Source organism: Lytechinus variegatus, chromosome 4 (assembly GCF_018143015.1).
Source record: "Lytechinus variegatus isolate NC3 chromosome 4, Lvar_3.0, whole genome shotgun sequence".
Classification (NCBI taxonomy): Eukaryota; Metazoa; Echinodermata; class Echinoidea; order Temnopleuroida; family Toxopneustidae; genus Lytechinus; species Lytechinus variegatus.
This window is the reverse complement of record NC_054743.1, coordinates 24,901,147-24,921,997: the sequence shown is the minus strand read 5'-3', so window position 1 is coordinate 24,921,997 and position 20,851 is coordinate 24,901,147. Positions and strand designations below refer to the sequence as shown.

The 20,851-nt window shown below is 35.9% G+C and overlaps 1 protein-coding gene across 1 annotated transcript in view; it reads right to left on the bottom strand.

The window, feature by feature from the left end:
• The window catches only part of LOC121413677 (2-oxoisovalerate dehydrogenase subunit beta, mitochondrial-like), a 58,734-nt gene that overhangs the window by 29,042 nt on the left and 8,841 nt on the right, over nt 1-20,851 (bottom strand). The window contains exons 4-9 of the mRNA XM_041606597.1: nt 20,614-20,747; nt 19,668-19,823; nt 18,752-18,860; nt 12,554-12,616; nt 8,767-8,912; nt 2,892-2,978 (exon numbers count right to left, since the gene is read on the bottom strand). Coding sequence (XP_041462531.1) covers nt 2,892-2,978; nt 8,767-8,912; nt 12,554-12,616; nt 18,752-18,860; nt 19,668-19,823; nt 20,614-20,747 — 695 coding nt within the window. The remainder of the gene's footprint in view (nt 1-2,891; nt 2,979-8,766; nt 8,913-12,553; nt 12,617-18,751; nt 18,861-19,667; nt 19,824-20,613; nt 20,748-20,851) is intronic.

The window sequence follows — 20,851 nt, the reverse complement described above, 5'->3', positions numbered from 1 at the left end:
AATAATTCCCTATGAATCAGGGATGTGAGAGCAGAGCTACAAACCTTAACAAGAACATTTCAGTATTTTTCAAGCTGAAAATCAGTATTTTGGTGAGGAAATCAGTATTTTCAAAGAAACACCATAGGACAACACATAAAAATGAAACTTGAGAAATCAGCATTTTAGAAGAAACCATCAGTATTCTTCTCATTTTTCAGTACTAAATACGGAAAATCCATACTACTTGGCAGCTCTGTGAGAGTCAGGGTTGAAAACAGATGGTAGTGACGAGCAATTACGCCCTAGTGTGCTTTGGAATCTCTCTCGCAACTGCCTAAAACTGCCAAGTACTGAGTGACTCCCAACATGAAAATCGCTCCTGTAGTCAGACAGCCAGGCCAGCACAGCTATAGTTTTTACTACTTTTTTTTGGAGGGGTGGGGGTAGATTTCAAGCTTAATTTTAGTTTATCTCAATAGTTTTCCTCTGTACAAACAAAAGTATGGGAGCTCTTTCAATTTGTTTCAACCCTTCAGCTTTTTTTTAATCACTCACAGCCCTGTTGAATCCAACTCAGACCTCATCAAAAGAAAGAAATATAAAATAGTCCAATCCTTCTGGCTTACAGAAGAAAACAACTTCATCCAATGCATACATGTAGAGATGCTGACAATGTAGCTTGAGTGTAAGTTCATAAAGTACTGTCAAATTTTGGATGGATTTCAGGAGTAGGTAGAGATACTTATGTACATAAAGTTTTTTTTTTCGTTCACACATTTAGCAAAAAGAATCTTTGCTGACTTAGACTAAAGTGACAGTTTACTATTGCCACCTTTATCTTAATAAATTAAAAACATTTGGGGGAATTTAACTCTTGGATGTTGCACTCTCATATCATCCCAACCATTTTACATTCCATGATTATTGCAATCACAGTGGGAGAGAAGAGAGAGAAAGAGGAAGAAAGACAGAGGGACACAGAGAAGGAGGGATAGATAAATAAGGAATTACTAGGGAAGAAGGGGGCATTTTGGAGGGGGAGGGGTGGGTGGAGGAGAATCAAAACCTCTCGCAACAAACACTGTACAAAAGCAACCCTTGAACTTGCTACTCTTTTCAAACAATGTTATCAGTCCTCTGCGGTGGCTTCAAATATTACAAAATGAGAGACAAAAAATAAAACAAACTGAAGCACTTATTATTGAAGGGTTATCTTGTTAAAGTGACCTTCCAATAATATTTGTTCAAGAGTGGTTCATTACCAAACAATGATCTGGTAGCTACCAGCAATTCCCAAATATCAATCATAGACATACCGGCAAAACCAATCTGGTATGTACTGTATATCTTGTCATGATAGGTGTGAATGTGTTTTTATTACCAAGGTCAGTGGCAGTGAATTGAGCATGAATACATATGGTATGAAAAAAAATGAATATACATTTTGACACAAACGGAAATACGTTTCAAAATATGAAAGTGATTATCTTTAACGATGACAGCGGCACTGAACTCTTTTCTATCTAATGCTAGCATTCCTATAAGACCATATTCACATAAATTTGCTATTCTGGACCAATGTAGTGGGGGGGGGGGGTTAAGTGGATTGACATGCATAGGCATTACCAGAAACTTCTGTCAAAATGGGCAGCCTTTTCTAATTAAGAACTAAGATGTGAAATGGGTGTTATGCATTAACTCACTATTACACTACAAAAACACAGAGATACATGTAGGTTCAGTGAACCAAATCTTTTGTTCTGAGCTTTTTATAGCATGTAATAGTGGCTTTAAAAATTGTGAAGGGTACTGTAGTTTTTATTACCTTTCACAGAACTTTAGTACTTTGACAGAACTTTAGTCTCTCTTTCATGGGGCGTAAATCCATGACATTATAAGTGGGGGGGGGGGGTGAAATAATAGTTCATCCCCCTTCCCTTGAACAATAAGTTCACCAATTGCAGTTACGCCAGAGCTCCTTTTCCATTTTTTTTTTCTTTCTGACATTCCTCTTATTTCCTTATTTCTCTATGTAAGTATTAATATTGCTATCATCACTTGGATATGAATTGAAATTTTACTCTGTACAAATTCATGTAATTCAGCATTTGACTGCTAATTGCATCTAGATACCCTACACCTCTCTATCTTTAAAGGTCAAGTCCACCTCAGAAAAATGTTGATTTGAATCAATAGAGAAAAATCAGACAAGCACAATGCTGAAAATTTCATCAACATTGGATGTAAAATAAGAAAGTTATGACGTTTCAAAGTTTCGCTTATTTTAAACAAAATAGTTATATGAACGAGCCAGTTACATCCAAATGAGAGAGTCGATGATGTCACTCACTCACTATTTCTTTTGTTTTTTATTGTTTGAATTACACAATATTTCAATTTTTACGAATTTGACGATAAGACTTCCTTGCCTAAAGCACAAAATGTTAAAATAATGGAATTCCACGTGTTCAGGGAGGAATGAAACTTCATTTCACATGACAATGACGAGAAAATAAAAATATTTCATATTTCATTTAATGAAATACAAAAGAAATAGTGAGTGATGTCATCAACTCTCTCATTTGGAAGTAACTGGCTCGTTCATATAACTATTTTGTTGAAAATAAGCGAAATTTTAAAATGCCATAACTTTCTTATTTTACATCCAATTTTGATGAAATTTTCAGTGTTATGCTTGTTGAATTTTTCTCTTTTTATTCAAATCAAGTTTTTGTTGGGGTGGACTTGTCCTTTAAAATTTCTTACACTTACAGAATTATATTTTTTAGGGTTTACATCTGTTTGCAAGTACTGTAGGGAATGTGTGTTCCTTAAATCAATGTTCAGTTTAATGTTTAAACTATGTAGCATGAAAGATAGAAGAAAATTAGATTGTGATCATTTCTCACCTGTACGCTGGAAGAAATCTCTGATGCAAATCCACCTGTGATGGGTGCTTCATGGGCTACCAGTAATCTACCAGTCTTCTGTACTGACTGTAATGATAAAGATAAAGGATGAATTATTCAATGATTTGTAGCGTTTATAATAATGAGTTAACTTAAAAAGATTCCAACACCTCCCCACCCCAACCCCAACTACCCCCCAAAAAAATAATTATTGAAAAAAAATATAAAACAAATAAACAAAGAAAGAAGAAAAAAATAATAAAAAAGGAATAAAAATATAAATATATAAATAAACAAATACATACATAAATAAATAAACAAATGAATAAATAAAAAATAAAAGAAATAAATATTACTTAGAAGAAAAGTTAAAGATGAATCTGAAATAGGATGGGGCACTTTTACCTCTGGATTGCCAAGATACCATCCCATTTCTCTTACATATTAATAAACAAGCCTCAAATGTACACAGATCTACAAATAACACAAAATGACTACATTTGCTTGATAAATTTTTCTTACATCACTCATCAGAATTCATGGCTGATATCCTGGTGGGGCTTGGTGCCCTCCTGCTTGCTAGTTCATTCACCAACAAGACAAGGGACAAGACCTGTCAGCTCAGTACACACAGGAACTCTAGCAATGTCCCCACAGGAAGCCAATCAGTGACAACAACCAAAATTAAAATGTGCCCTATGTACAAAAATATCTTTATTTCTAATAATCAAATTTAATCTAATTTTAATCCATTGAGAACATATTGCTACATACAGACATGGCTGTTTTTCCTTGAAAAACATCTTAGATCTACGTAATTGTGTTTCAACACTTTTCTGGGTCAAGAGCGTGTGATATACAGTAAAACCTCACCACTGTTACAAAATTACAGGGGGCTTTTGTTTCGGTAAATAGAGCATACACCTTCATGTACATGGGGATATCTACTACAGGGCCCTGTTTACATGTGCGTTGGCTTTGAAGCTGGCCAGATTTGGAGCTGCCTTTAAGCCTGACATCTGAAGTGCCTCAAGATCATCATACCCCTGTTACACATGGTCTTGGGCCTGCAGTTGCATGTCTACACTTATGCCAGCTTCACATCCCCTATTGGTGACATGAGTCACCTGACATTTCTGGAAAACATCGTGCATTGTTTTTGCAAGGTTCGTAGCTATGACTTTTGTCCTTTAAGCCAGCCCATGTCATACACCAATTGTGCGCTTGAGGCCGGACACATCCTGAGGGGACTTAGTCCGAGCTGGCATCAGTCCGACTTTTTTAAAAAAGGGAGGGGGGGGAGTACATGTGATGAGCTGCCTTGCGGGCCGGCCTCAATCCACTTTTGAGGCATGTGCAACAGGGGTCTACATATACATGTATGTATACAGGTTGGATTGTAATAAGGTCGCATAGAGGTCTTCAGCTGGCAATCAATAACATTTCTGACAACCAGTTGTTTGAGAAGAAATCAATAAAATTCAATTAATCTTGGAAGGATGGAGACATATGTGATTATAAAATTGATATGTTATGATAGGAAGGATAGCTGCTCAGATTCAAGAGTGTCACAGTGTCAAGGATTTCTTTTACTGAAGGATTATTCCTCATTTAAAGAAATTATACTTTTACTGTTCATTTCTTAATTTCTATATAAATATGAATAAACGTATTACTCATATTTTTTTACCTTTTCATTTATTCATTCATTCATTCATTCATTCATACATTCATTCATTAATTCATTCATCACTCATCCATCCATCCATTCATCATTCATTCATTAATTAATTCATTCATTCAACTATATCTTTACTATATTTATTACATTCCTTCTGCAATTTCATACAGCTTTCATCTTATTCATTCACTCAACTTTATTGGTGAGTTACAAAACTTTCCATTTCAAATCATATCTGTATCTATACAACAAAATGGAATCAATATCAGATGAAATCAGACATATAATAACTCTCAATTCCTGCAAATGAATTTAGAATCCAATGCACATCATCACAGAAGTTCAGTAATAGTAGAACAATTCTGGCCATGAGCTATCTTGTCTTCCAAACTATTCTAAAGATTTGACAATTGACAGAATTGAGTCAAGTTTGCCTGTTCCCATAGACACATAATAAAAAAGTATATAAAAAAAATCATATTGCATTCGGAAGAATACTGATGGTTCCTTTAGTACCATACTAAAGGCCAGTCTATCTTTTCCCATGTAGGCTTCATATTAAACTAAAATCCTGCAAGATTTGTGAATGAAGGCCAGCAGAGACAAAATTAAAAACAAAATTTTAACTATTAACTTTAATTTTAACTGTCTTTTTTCTTCTAACTAGTGATCATATGTATCCAAACACTCTGCAGGTATATGATAACTTTGTTTCTGTGGGTGTCTGAATGTAGACTGTGGATTTAAAAAAAATATTTTTTTTTCCTTTTTTTAAGGCTAAATAAGAAGACCCCCCACTGTGTGAGGCAAGGTCATATTATAAATGATCTTGGCTTCAAAACATAAAGGTTTGTGATCAATGGCTAAATGCCCATGACCAATCCAAATCATTATTGCACACTTTGATCAAGGCGAACCAATCACAGTGGTTCTTTCATATTTGTAATTCATTGCTAACCTTTTTGTTTATAATTGGCCCTGTGGATGAAGGCCAAAAAGGACTGAGTCTGAGTGCTCCACAGAGCACAGAATTAGCAACTAATATACACAAAAATATTAAGTTCAAGTATATGTATGACTTCGTCTGAATAAGGGATTGTCCTAAATCTTGATCCTTCACATTCTTGGGCATGATGCCAAGTACATGTTATGTTCACCTTTATAAAACAATTATCTAATACTGTTATCCAGAGATTAGATCCACATTGTTTTTAAATACTTGTTTATAGACTTGAGGCCCTACAAACTCCTCTGAATTTTTGGCATGAATATTGCTCATCGGTTAAAAATTTAAAATCCATAATTATAAAGAGAGAACACACAATCTGTAACAATATATATATTTGCACATATTCATGGACAAATTTAGAATAATCCAATGAAAACTGAAATCAAATTTTTTTTAGTTGTTTTGATTCTTAATTAATTCTGATTAACAGCAGGAATCAAATAATACATGATCGGCTGATGTAATGCACAATATGAATTTGACCAGTACAGGACAGGGACTTTTTGTAACATATACTGTACAGTACGGGGTATTGTGGTCTATTGGTTCTGACTCTCGTCTTTCAATTAGAGGGTCGTGGGTTCCAATCTCAGCCATAGCGGGTTTTCCTTCCCTTCAGTGAGAAATTTACCAACACTGTGCTGCACTAAACCAAGGTGAGGTGAATGGGTACATGACAGGATTAATTCCTTGAACGCACTAAGCGCTGGAAGATAGCTTGAGCTAAAGCCGAGATTATAATACTCTAATCTTCGGAATAGATTATTTCAAGATAGATGTAATCATGTAGCTTTGTGTACAAAGCTGATGGAGTTAAGCACTGCAAGAAAAAAGTGAGCAGGATCAAACTATCATACATGTACATGTATGCCTATCACATGAACTGAGAATAAAAAAAGTGGATTTTACCAAATATCTTGCACTAGATGGACGAGCAGTGTTCTGGCAATACATGTAGGTGCTTGCGCACGTTTTGTGCATTGCAGTGCTCCACTCCTCCTTTCATTTATGTAAGACATGTTCAAAATGCAGGTACACTAGTCAATGAACAATGAAAGAACTCAAACAAAAATCAAACAATCAATTTCCATTCCCTAAAACCCCCCCACAATTATACGAATAAAAACAAGGAAACCTGGGGCAACCACAAAAGACAATAGAGAATCTACTTTGAGAAACGTAAACAATGTCAAAATCACATTGAGGAATGCCGTAAGGATATCACCTGACCTGACCTCAATCTGATCTCATTATATGAGTCATGTTCACATGACTCCCTGGATATGGTATACCTTGTAGATTATCACTGAATAATTAGGGTTATCTTTGTGGAAAGACAGCCTTAATTTAATTGAACTTGTGCTAGTTATTGAAAAAAGTCAATTAGGGTAATTTGAAATCTTGCATGTGGTAAGGACATTGTCATGACGTTTGTTCAGGTTCCTTACAAGCTTGCTAGGATTGGGTGACAGATACATGTACATGTACATGTAGATGAGAGCGGTGTTGGCTCAGTCGGTAATGCGTCTGCCTGTCGAACCAAAGATCGTGAGTTCGAGTCCACCCCGGGCAGATGACTGAAGCCAGTGCGTTGTGTGTGAACGTCTCTCCCATGTTTCATAGATGCAGGCTATGTTACAATGGAAAACACTCCGTCCCTCAGATAGGACGTTAAATGGAGGCCCTGTGTAGAGGAGAGTCACCACCTTTGCACGTTAAGAATCCACTGCACTATTCGTATAAGAGTAGGGGAAACCCTGGTGTAGTGGCCCACCTGTATTCCCCCCAATCAGTTATAGCGGGAGGAGAGACCCACGGGTCATAGTGATTCAGTTCGCTTTTCGCCTCCCAGGCACAGGTGACGCCAAACAAATAAAAATAATAATGAATATGGTAGAGACTCAAACCTTTTAAGCAAGACACTGCCACGGATACCCCAAGCATATGGGAGACTGTGGCAAAAAGATCAGATAATGTTTTATCTGTATTGACTCATGGTAGTCACTTCATTTAGAAAACGGCTCTGCCAGGAGGCCCTGCATAAAATATCACTCTTCTCCAATCTGAATGCTGAGCGATAATCAAGAAGGCAGAAGGTCGCATTTCATACTGTAAAAGTGGAAATTTTTGCAGATTTCACGACAAGATCGACGAGCGTAAATATAAAAACATGTGAATCTATGATCATCTATTCTAATGCAAGTTTTGAATTGCTTGTATCGTTTGGGCAAAGAAATTGGATAATTTGACCTATAGAGGGCGACATTTAAGTAAGCAAGCTTGAGCTCCAAAATCATATGCATCGCGAGAATTTGGTCTAAAGCAATGCGATCATTTTTTAACAGTCGCAGATCAGCATTTAAATTATGATTTTGGTTGAAACATAAATTGCTTTTGCTGTTTGATTGGTGAGTGTTTAGATCTGTTTAGTTTTTAAGAAGATGTTGGGTCAATCGCCCAGGTTTGTTGATCAATCCCATGCATTTTGAATAGCAGTGATTCCCCGGTCCTTACCCGGTGCTCGGCCGTCAATACCAGACCAGTTGGAGCGCCTCCGTTCTGCCTTCCCAGATGTCTGCCCGCAAAGATAAGTTGCTCTTAATGTCAAAAAAGCTCATGATTGGATCAAAACAATGCTGAATTACACCACTTAAGAGTTGGAATTTTGATCAGAAAATGCAATTTCGTCGCTGAAATGTTCATCAAAACCTTTAACAAATGGGGAAGAAGGAAGTGACTCTGTGATTATGGAGTGTGCAACCTGCAAATATGTTTTGAAGCCGCCAAGCGCAAAAAAATAATCCCGCGAAAATAACAGCATTTACAGTAAAGTCTTTAGTATAACTCGGTCAGGAATTGAACCCATGACCTTCTGTTCATGAGGCGAGCGTTCTTCCATTAAAGTCACCATGCCCGGTTGGAGAGAACACATCGGACAGACAACACGTGACCTGACCAGAGACTACTCTCAGGGTTATAATTAGCTATCTTTGAACAATTAATCAGGTGAAATCAGCTGATGCAGATACAGTTTTGAAAGGGTACTGTAGGATGAGAGAGGAGAAATACAGCTAGAGTTGGAGAAATTCAAAGTCAGGCAGGAAAATTGAAGCCTCTTGGATGGATTTGGAAGAAGGGAGCGAGACGAAACAAATTCATATTGGAAACGGGAAGGCCATATTCACCTTAAATATAGTTTCCCTGTCCCATGGTAAGATGGTAACCAGGTCAATAAGCTCACAGCTGACTCCTAGCTTCTCTTGGGCTAGTTGGGCAACCTCCCTCAGAACGTGGATTTGGGTTCCCCATCCTACCAGTGTCACATCACTGCCTGCAAATACAAAAAAAATGAAATAAATTGCAAATTAAAGAATTCAGTCTAAAGATAGATAAATGAAGTCTTAAAGGGGAAGTTCACCCTGACAAAAAGTTTATTGTAAAATAACAGAAAAAATAATAAAAAATATTGACGAAGGTTTGAGAAAAATTCATCAAATAATTAAAAAGTTATTAGAATTTCAATTATTTGATTTGTGACGTCATATGCGAGCAGCATTCCTACATAGCGAATGGTAAAAAAAATCAATGAAATGTCATTTTCTCAGAAAATTCAAAATGGTTTTCACTGTACCTTTTGTATATCAATAGACAAATCATTTCACACCCGATCATGAAAGGAAAACATAATTAAGTCACCAGGAACCATAAAAAATTGAAATTCATGCATTTTATATTACAAAACACATGGGGCAGCTGCTCGTTTATGACGTCACAAATCCAAAACTTTGAACTCTAATAACTTTCTTATTCTTTAACGGATTTTCCTCAAACCTTCACCAATAATTTTTACTATTTTTCCTGCTATTTTTACAACAAAGTTTTTATCAGGGTGAACTTCCCCTTTAACAGGAGAGAATTTGATGAATAGACTTGGTGGATGCTTCTCTTGGGCCAGTTGGGCAACACCCATCAGATCTTTGTAGCATTCCCTACCAGTGTCTTAAGGTTTTTTCCAGGGCTTCTGTTCCTTTTTTTCAGGCCCTTAGTCTAGGCATTGTACAAAATTGGACTTACATGTAACTGACACGATATATATCTACATGTAGTTTGCTGTTTATGGGAGAATAATTGCTTGAAGTCATTGCCTTGAGCGATAGAATCAGATGATGACTTAACCTATTGATCAGTAATTCAAAGCTTTATTATGTAATAAAAACAAAACATTCAAAAACATACATTCATGTAACTTCCGCCTACTGTACAGGAAAAGTCATTTAAAAATAGATGTGATCCAAATGGCTAGTTAAATGAAAGGCATTTGTGATATATAGTTAAGCAGTACAACGATTTTTTGTTTTGTATACAAAAAAACAAATTTAACAATTTGTTTCTAACTCTTTATTTCCTAAAAAACACAGTATTTTTGGTGGGAATAATATGAAAAACAGAAAGTATAGAGGTCTACTGTAAAAGTGTCAAAAATATTGAAAACCAATCACTTTTTGTAAACATATGCCATATGCGTTTATTAAAATTCCTACCAGCTGACTATAGTTTAATGAAATAAATGTGTAACTAATCCATAAGGTAAATGTCATGTGAAACAGCCATATGTTTAGCACATAATCTATGACAGGATGTTGTCTTAGCTATATCTATTTTGAAATCTCCTTCACATACAGATTAAGATAATACTACATGTAGTTCCTGAATCAACTATAATTAACTGAACCTACTTCATTAAAATTTTCCAACTATTTGCATGTAATGAAATTCAAGATTCATCTACAGTATATTCATGTATAAATCTGTGCAGTTGAAATGTGGTTTCAGTCAGTAGTTTAGAATTAATAAGAAACTGTTTGATTAACCCTAAAAGGACTGGGGTGTTTGAGAGATATCGAGGACTAAGTGGGGGGGGGGGGGGGGCATGATGGCTTCCCTTATGATCTCGGCTGCTGTTTGCACGATCGCGCCAAAATTTGGCAGGCACATTCTTTATCACATAAACTACAAGCAAGTATATAAAAAAACTTATGAAAATAATCATTCTTTTATCTATTATAAACAAAATATGCAATTTAATTCATGAAAAACACTGGGGTGTTGGCTCAGTTAGTAGAGCGTCCGTTTCCCAACCAGGAGGTTGGGGGTTCATCATGGCCCTCTATCCTTTTAGCGTTAAAGAATCACATATCCATGAAAAATAAATTAACATTTTGTACCACCTGAAAGTTAGACATTTCAATACTACATGTAGTGTTTAACATTTAAGAAGACACCAGTGGTGAATGAATGTAATATATATTCAATTGTAATGAAAAGTGATCATTATATCATTGTACGAAAGTAATACATTATCTTTAAAAAAAATGTGATTTCTGCCCTCCCCTCAAAATAATAAATTAATCAAATAAATATTAAAAGAAAATATAAGATTGGGTTTCAATAATCCTTTTGATTATTAAAGTGTGTGATTAATACATGTTATTCACATGCACCATGCCATGTGAACGGAATCATGCTAATTTTGTTATGTTGTTTCTTGAGCATAGATATCAAATTCATTTCCATGTCATTCCTACAACCCACCCTCACCCCTCAATAAGACAGTATTTGGCATTTACATGTATGTAGTGCCATCTATCTAGAATTTTTTTTTAATTCCGAGGCATGGTGTTATTAATATTATCCCGGCTATAGCTTCAGCTGCCTTTCAGCGCTCAGGAATTAATCCTGCCAGGTAGCCATTCACTTCACCTGGGTTGAGTGCAGCACAATGTGGATAAATATAGCATATATGCAGCTCTTGCTGGAATATTTCACTGCGAGTAAATAAAAGCATATATTAGATAGCCAAGACAGATAGCCAAGCGCGATTGGTCAATTGTGATATGATCGAAATCCGTGTATTTTCCCAGCCGGTCCAACTTCAATGAATATATTGACCAACCGGTCCGTGAATATATTTTTCTACGTGTATGGCGCCCTCTTGTGGATTAGATGTTACCAACTACACGGAAATAAAATATGTGGGACTAAAGTATCTGGTCTGGACTCTAACTTAGATTTATGGCTAGGCCTAAAACAAACTTGATTTGACTAGAAAAGGGCCATTCACTGCATTAGAGTAGTAGTAGACTAAAGTTACATCTAGATCTATACCAGTTCCATCAATCACTGTGACTATCGTAAACAACAGGCTGCACGGATCGTTGGGCCATTTTTATCTACATCATTAAAGGCTATCTAATATAACAGATATTGACTGATGGGATGTGCAAAAAAAAAATTCTTTGGACCGCCTAAAGGATTAATATTTTCCCTCAGCGCTGCGCGCTTCAGGAAAATATAAATCTGGCGGTCCAAAGAATGTTTATATTACACACTCCATTAGTCAATATCTGTATAATATCATTCCGCTGAGTGAAGATGCCCAATGAATTTGGCAACATTATTGTGCATTAAAGGCATACAAAAGTGAAATATTATCATTGCTATTATAATCATACGATCAAACCGGCATGACGCCTACACAAAACACAGCTTTGGAACCACAGAGATAAACATGTACTGTGTATTCAATATCATTTTCTGTACAATATGTAAACAACTATCCTATTTTGAACAGCTGGTAAAATATTAGAGGTAATTGATTTAACCGTAATAAAAATGATAATGATGGTTTAATTTACAATACATTTTCTTTTGCCTTTTTGCTTCAAGTATCTTGATTACGTTTATAAATAAACAAAGTTAAAACATGCAGATATATGTATTTTTTATCAAAGGATAATTTCAATGTGCAATTAGCATCTGTAAAGGGGTAACATGTAGCATACAGGGTAGCATTAAAAAAACTGTGATACCTACATGTATGAAAAGACAAGGATTAGTTTTTTATACTTGAAATAATTCCATGATGTTTAACCTTTTTAGAAGTGATGGTCATAATTAACTTCCATAACTTACCTTCTTGCAGTACTTCTGCTTTTGACAAGGAAATCATGTAATCTTTGACTGGCACTTGCTCAACTGTAGCAGAATAATACACAGGAAGACAGAGAGAGAGAGGAAAGAAGAAGAAAAGAAGGGAGAAAAAGACATTTCAATAAATCAAAATATATCAACATTACATGACGTAAAATAGAATACCACAGCATGACAGAGCTATGTTTAAAAAGCTACCAGCATAGCAAATACATGATGATGACGGGCGCTTCTTGCCCTCATGATAGCCCAAATAGCCCCTAAAATTCCCCCAAAGGGCATGCTTTTGGGCAACCATTGTTTCTAGAATCGCCCCCAAGATCTGTCACAAAAAACTATTCAAGATTGATAAAAATCAATATTCTAATTACGGCAGAATAATCATATTTGCTTTTATTGTATAACTGCTTATTACCCTTAAAAAGTAGCCCTTAAAATGATAGAAATAGCCCCCAAAATTCCACAAGCCTCCAATGTGGAAAAAAAATATTTATTACCCTAAAAGCTACGTATACCACAAGCACTTTCTGTAATTGTCTGTTCACACATATATTCAACTCCTTGAATTACATATAAGTGACAAACACCCCCAAAAACTTGACTTTCAATATACTGTATCTGCTTCAAATATAAAGCCCAGAGTGACATGTGATCTGTACTCGGTGCAGTCCCAAAATGTCCCCTATAATCATCAATCATCATTGGTCCAAGCATTTTAATCAATCATCCCTTAAATACTATTACTTTGTCATCAAATACAAACGAGGAGATTAATAGCTTGCCTTTTCAGCTTTTATTCACAATAGTAAATATGTAATTGCTGGTATACTCATATTTACTGAGCATCTTTTTTCATGATTTCCTTGGCATATGAATAACTTCCACACTTTCACAATGCAATTAGAATTCCACACTTTCACTATGCAATTAGAATTCAATAACGGTATAATTAATTTCTCTTTCACTTTTGTACAGAAAATAAAAATACCAGTGAGTTATTTAATGAACATCTATCTTGGATAATCACCTGCATTGATTGTGCAATGAGAAGGGTAGAAAATATCAAATGAAAACTAGCATATAATTTTCTCATATAAATTCAATACACAAATGAATACTGGTTGAGAATACATTTCAATTTCCTTTCCCACAGAGTTTGATAGCTTGGAACCCCCCCCCCCAATAAAAAAAAAGCGGATGAAATTATTCACTGCTGTTTCAGATTTCTGTTTTCAATTTGGCTCCTCTAACATTTGAATTTGAATTCAGACCCTTGTTTAAAGGCATTGGTTAACACTGATTTGACTTTAAAAATCTGAGCAGCACGAAAGGGGTCCCTTTGTCACCTATGTCTGCAATTTATTATAAAAATAAAGCCCTGAAATAATTACTCTTGTAAATCATAATTCAGTGCTTCAAAAAAGTGAAATTTAAAGTATCATAGGAACACTGTCCCCATTTTATTCCATATACAACCTGTGTTACAATCAGAGTCCCTAGGAGATAAATTCACTCCTGATTTTTCATTCACAGTAATCTGGAAAGTGTCTGCATATTTTTGTTTCTTCCCGTATGTTTTCAGATCCATATAAACAATATTTAATAAAAGAGCATGAGAGTTCTAGAATTCTAAGATAAGGTCTTTGTACTGTTAGCCTATTTGTTTTTAACTTGCATACAACCTTGAGTATTCAAAGTAAATATCTTTACTCCCTGATTTAATTAAAATCTTATAAATAGCTCTTTAAGTATAACTTCTCAGCTTCCCTATTGAAACCTGACCAAATAAAGAACAGGATATGCTGAATTGAAAGCAGGATTGAAACCAATATGACCCCCTTTCCAAGAATTCTATAGAAATATAACTATTGTTATATTGCAGATTATGAAAGGATAATCCCCAAACATACTTGCATGTCATCTTTTAATCCTCTTTAATGTCTGGCATGAAAAGACACTAATAACCTTAGAGATTACAATCTCTGTTTGACTTTATAAGGCTTTTTTTGTCCATTTAATTCTTTTAGGGCACGAACATTGTTACCTTTTTTGATTGGGATTATAGCAAAGTCTAATTACTTTGTTCATTTTTTTTTATATCTAATGCAGAACATTTTTGGCATCTTTTGGTTTACTTCAAGTTAGGGCTGCTATTGATAACGTCTTTATCGCTAGTCTTGTCGATAATCACTTGTTTTTGGCCACATAGCGACATCGATAACCTTTCTCTTGTTGTTGATAATACCTGTTAATATGTAGGGATACAGTGATTGATTTTCTGCGATTTCATGGAATTCACAGAAACAGCCTTTTGAGAGTGACTTTTCAAATGGAAAATCATGGAAAACGTATTTCTCCGTCAAACTGCACAACATGCAAGAGAAATTACTCCAAAATCTGAACAAAATGCGAATACTTAAAAGCCACAAAACACTTGACTCCATTCGATAGAATAAAAAACATCACAAGCGCAAGCTCAATTTTAGCGAAATACAAACTATCGTAGAAGGCAGCACAGGGCCGTGTGTTGCTGCCCTCTACATTAGAAGATGTTCAGCACGATATCAAAATGGCGGATAGGCGAAAGACACGACTGCTCAGAACGATGTCCAAAAAGCCCTAAAATTATTGATAAAACTTCATCCAACTCTAAAATAATGCTAACATGAAAGATGAGGATATAACCATGCTAAATATTTTTGTTAAAACACGTTATGTAATCAATTACATCCGATTGAACACAGATTTTAAAGCGTTCTTGGTACAGTGGCAGATACAAATTTTGACCAACGTGACATTGCTATAATAAAAAATGTGTATTGTTTATGTTCTTTTGTTGATAGTTTTTTTGTGATATATCGATAGAGAATTTTCCTAATGATAACAGTCCTACTTCAAGTATATTTTTATTACAACATACATTTTATCAATGGTGACTGTAATGTGCAGTGGCGGACCGTGACCAGAGGAGACAAAGCATTGGAGGGGCACAGCATTGTTCACTATAACAATACAGTGCCCCTCCAATCAACTGTCTCCTCCGGTCATAGTCTGTCACTGGTAATGTGGAAATCCTGTTGGTAAGAAGTTAAATTTGCTTTTCAAGAATTTCAGTAGCTAGCTTCTCTCATGCAAAATTGCCCAAGATAATGTGTAAGATACACACGGTTTTACACACAGTTTAATGCATTTGTGATCTTTTCTTGCGATAAATGAGATACTCCCATTCTTTTTCCATTGGAGTGAATTCTCTAAAAATCTCATCTGATTTTGTATATGTTACACTTAGAAACAAGAAAATTAAATCTTTGCATGCTGAATTAATTTTAAAGGGATTAATAAAATCTAATGTTCTTTTGAGTAATTCCATTGGTTATCTCAAAAGTTGCCCGAGACTTAAAATAAAAACAAGTGGAATGCCTCTGGCCGTCTCACCTGCATCACGCGGTTCAATATAGCAGCAGTGCTGACTTTGAATACTACTCTAACTCGCACAAGATGTTCAGTGATACATGGTTACTCTTATGTCCACTTTTTATGAACTAGACCAATAAACTTACAGAGATATGATGGTTATTCAACAAAAAACCCCAACATGGCCAAAGTTCATTGACCTTACATGACCTTTGACCTTGATCATGTGACCTGAAACTCGAACAGGATGTTCAGTGATACTTGATTACTCTTATGAACAAGTTTCATGAATCAGATCCATAAACTTTTAAAGTTATGATGGTAATTCAACAGATACACCCAATTCGGCCAAAGTTCATTGACCCTAAATGACCTTTGACCTTGGTCATGTGACGTGAAACTCATGCAGGATGTTCAGTGATACTTGATTTACCTTATGTCCAAGTTTCATGAACTAGGTCCATATATTTTCTAAGTTATGATGACATTTCAAAAACTTAACCTCAGGTTAAGATTTCGATGTTGAATCCTCCAACATGGTCTAAGTTCATTGACCCTAAATGACCTTTGACCTTGGTCATGTGACATGAAACTCTAATAGGATGTTTAGTAATACTTGATTAACCTTATGGCCAAGTTTTATTAACTAGGTCCATATACTTTCTAAGTTATGACATCATTTCAAAAACTTAACCTCAGGTTAAGATTTGATGTTGACGCCGCCGCCGCCGCCGTCGGAAAAGCGGCGCCTATAGTCTCACTTTGCTTCGCAGGTGAGACAAAAACTCAGAGAGCAACGCGGTAAAACAATTTTGCAAGGTGGATTTTACGTGAAATATATCGAATGGGGGCCGATTCAGTCTCATTAGGGTTAAGCTTTCAACTTTAAGGTACATTGTGCAACATCCGAGTGCAAAAGGTTAACTGTCATTCATTGGACTTTAATTTTGCTGATGGCATTACAATGAGTCACCAGTCATGGGCATATAGATGTCTTATGAACAGCTTCATGAATTGGCTCCAAGGGCCCTATATCATACAGCTTAATATTAGATAGCCAAGACAGATAGCCAAGCACGATTGGTCAATTTGCGCGTCACGTGATATGATCGAAATCCATGTATTTTCCCAGCCGGTCCACCTTCGATGAATATATTGACTAACCGGTCCATTTTTTTTTTTTTTAAAAAAGCAAGTGCACACCAAATTACCAATAATGCACATAGCATTTTCATTTATTTGAAAGTAAAAGAGCATTGTACATTGAATGCGTTGCTCACGGATATAGGTGCCGCGGCCGGGATCGAACCCCGGACTTTCTTTGTATATAGCCAGGCGCCTTAGACCACTTGGCCACGGCACCTCCCCTATGAATATATTTTTACGTGTATGGCGCCCTCTTGTGGATTAGATGTTACCATGCATTATCGGCCTGCCTTGGACCTGGACTGGGCTCGAACTTAGATTTAGATCTAGGGCTAGGCCTAAACCAAGTTGATTTGAATAGAAAAGGGTCATTCAAGTGCGTTAGACTAACGTTACTTAGATATATATAAATCAAGATCTAATGTCTGATCTATACCAGTTTGAATATTATAACCATGCTGCACGCATCGTTAGGCCTAACTTTGTCTTCATCATTAGAGGCTATCTAATATAACAGATATTGACTGATGGGATGTGTAAAAAAAAACATTCATTGGACCACCTAAAGGATTAATATTTTCCCTCGTGATCATATTTTCCCTCAGCGCTGCGCGCTTCGAGAAAATATAACCCCTCGGGAAAATACAAATCCGGCGGTCCAAAGAATGTTTATATTACACACTCCATTAGTCAATATCTGTATAATAGTTGATCATAGAGCTGATTTTTATAATCGATCAAATACAATATCCAACGCAATCAATCAAATAAATTAGCCATATTATCAATCGCTATGCTTTATGAAGTAGTTCTTAGGACTTGTTTACTTTAAAGTTCAGGGCTCTGTCACATTGTTCCGTGCAAGCCTTGCGGGCAATCATCCGCAACAAATTTCTCAGCACGTTCAAAACCTTTCTGTGTGAAAACTCAGACTTGCATGCACTTCTGAGGGCAACTGCGTGTGAGATACTGTCAATGCGGGCGACCTGCGGGTAGCAATAATGGTCATCTGCAAGTCGCACGCAGGGCTTTCGCGGAACGATATGACAGGGCCTATAGTGATTGATCGCGGAGCTGATTTTTGCGATTGATCATACATAATGATCACTGCGATTAATCATAGAAATCAGCCCAAGATCAATGGCTAAGCTTTATGAAGTAGATCCCAGGGCCCCGTCTTACAAAGAGTTACAACTGATCTGATCGATCGTAACTCTATGGAAATCCATCAGTGTCATAATTTTTTTTTCTAAGAAAAATTTGCACAATGTCCTTTGTATGCAAAGAGAAGCGCAGTGAATTTTCAAGAAAACAATGAATGCATGAATATACATCATAGCTAGAAAATATTTTGAACAAAAATGCATAATAGATGTTGACGTTGCTGGCCGTCCATAGTTGCGATCGATCGGATCTTTGCAACTCTTTGTAAGCAGATCCCAGGGCCCTGTTGTACAAAGAGTTATGATTGACAATTTGAAGTGTTCTCCTTTGAGTACAAAGGCCATTTTGCAAATTTCCTGTAGAAAAAAATATGACACTGATGGATTTCTATAGAGTTGGATCACTTGGATCAATCGTAACTCTTTGTACAACAGGGCCCAGGTCTAATATACTTACCAGCTGCTCTGTAGAGTACCTTGGGTTCAAAGAAGACACACGGGTTGGGATCTCGTATACAGGATAATAATAGACCCTTGGCTTGGATGGGACTACGTGGAACTACAACCTGAATGAAAGAATTATACAGAGAGATAGGATGGCATAAGGGAGAGAAAGATGAATATGGAACAGGAGGTAAGGGAAAGAGAAGAGATAAAAGGGAGTGAAAGGACAAAACGGAATTAAATTTATAGGAGTAAAAGCAAAAAAATCGAGAAAAAGAAGTGAAAAAGAAAGAGAGCAATACAGTAAGAGATGGAGAGAGAAGATATATGGTGAACTATTTATACATGTATCAGACCTTCATTTTTGAGGAGCACAATCGCACCGGTGCTACCACACTCCTAAAGAAAAATAAGGAGAACGAAAAATCACGCTCCTAAAAAAAAAAAAAACTAAATTTTCACATTTTACATCTTTAAATCCATGAAATGGCCATCTATTTTCCATAATTCCTTGAAATTATTTTGATTTTGTTGAAAACTATCAGAAAAATGAAGAATATTCACCTCTTTCCCAACACTGTTTGAATTTAAACTCGGTAAATATTGTAGTCCCATATGTAGATTTTCATAGCAACACGAGTTACGATTGATCTGATCAACCTCAAGTATATATGGAAATCCATAAGTGTCTTATTTTTTTCATTAGGAAATTTGCGAGAAGTCCTTTGACAACAGAGAAGCATATACTGAATTGTCAAGAAAACAATGCATAAATTTCTTGAAAATATTTTGAACAAACATGTATGTTAGATGTTGACATTGCTGGGTTTCCATAGTTGTGGTTGATTGGATCAAACGTAACTCTTTGTAAGATAGAGGCCCTGATTTGCATTCACGAAAGGAGTATCAGTAGCAAAGTCCATGCTTACTTTGATTCCTGGAATATGTGCAAAGAAGGCTTCTGGACTCTGTGAGTGATAGAGGGCGCCGTGACCAACCGCTCCCCATGGCGCTCGGATGGTGAGAGCACCGACGTCAAACATATTGCCTGACCTATACCGGAACTTTGCAGCTTCATTAACAATCTGAACAAAAATGTCAATGAGTTTGGAAAGTATTAGCAAAGTTTGTTTTAACAAAGCATAAGTGGAAGATGAGTTCAAGTGTTGCAAATACCGACATCAACAATATATTGCCTGACCTTCTTCAGAACTTTACTGCTTTACTTACAATCTGAACAAAAATAAATAATGAATATTACAATGAAACACTGTGCCGTTTTCACAGATTTTGTCTCAAAAGAAAACTACTGAATAATAGAAATTTTATTGGCTAAGCGCTAAATTGCCATTAATAACAAGTCTTATGAAACAGGCCCCAGTAACTGGTAACAAGCCAAACCTACACGGAGACAAGGTGATCAAGTTACTCCCAACAGAATAAGATAGATCAAAGAAAAAGAAAATAAACCTATATGACGAAGATTTGATAAACACTGTGAGTGCAATAATGCATTTGAATTACAGGTGATGAAAATGGAACTTAAAACAATAGTTTAAATGAAAGTTATAAATGTTACTTCAGAGGAGTTACTAGGTGTTTTGTTGTATTAATTACAACATTCGTCACAACTTTCTTCTATTTGTAACCAGATTTTTCTAAACCATTCATAGCGATCACATTTGGAAAATGGTAGTTGTTAATCTCTGGAATCATCAAATTGTTTTTTAATAGAAGTTTCCATGTCAATACTTAATAATAAATAAGACTTGGTGCTCTATGCACAGTCACATTTCTATGCTTCATTGCTTTTCTTTTTAAACAGTGAATAGATGTCAGGGGTTGAATTTTGCCTGGCAGCTGTCATTCACTTACTTGATCAAAGGCTGGGAAGATATAATCAGCAAACTGTATTTCAGCGATAGCGGTTGCTCCCACCGAGGCCATACCAATGCCAAAGCCCACAATTCCTTGTTCACAGAGTGGTGTGTTGAATACCCTGTCTTTACCTGTTAGAATTTAGAAATGGCATGTATAAATAAATCCACATTCATTAACAGGGTAAGAATATGGTTCCATAGGGTTTTCAGAATTTTCCTTGTTTTCTGTTAAA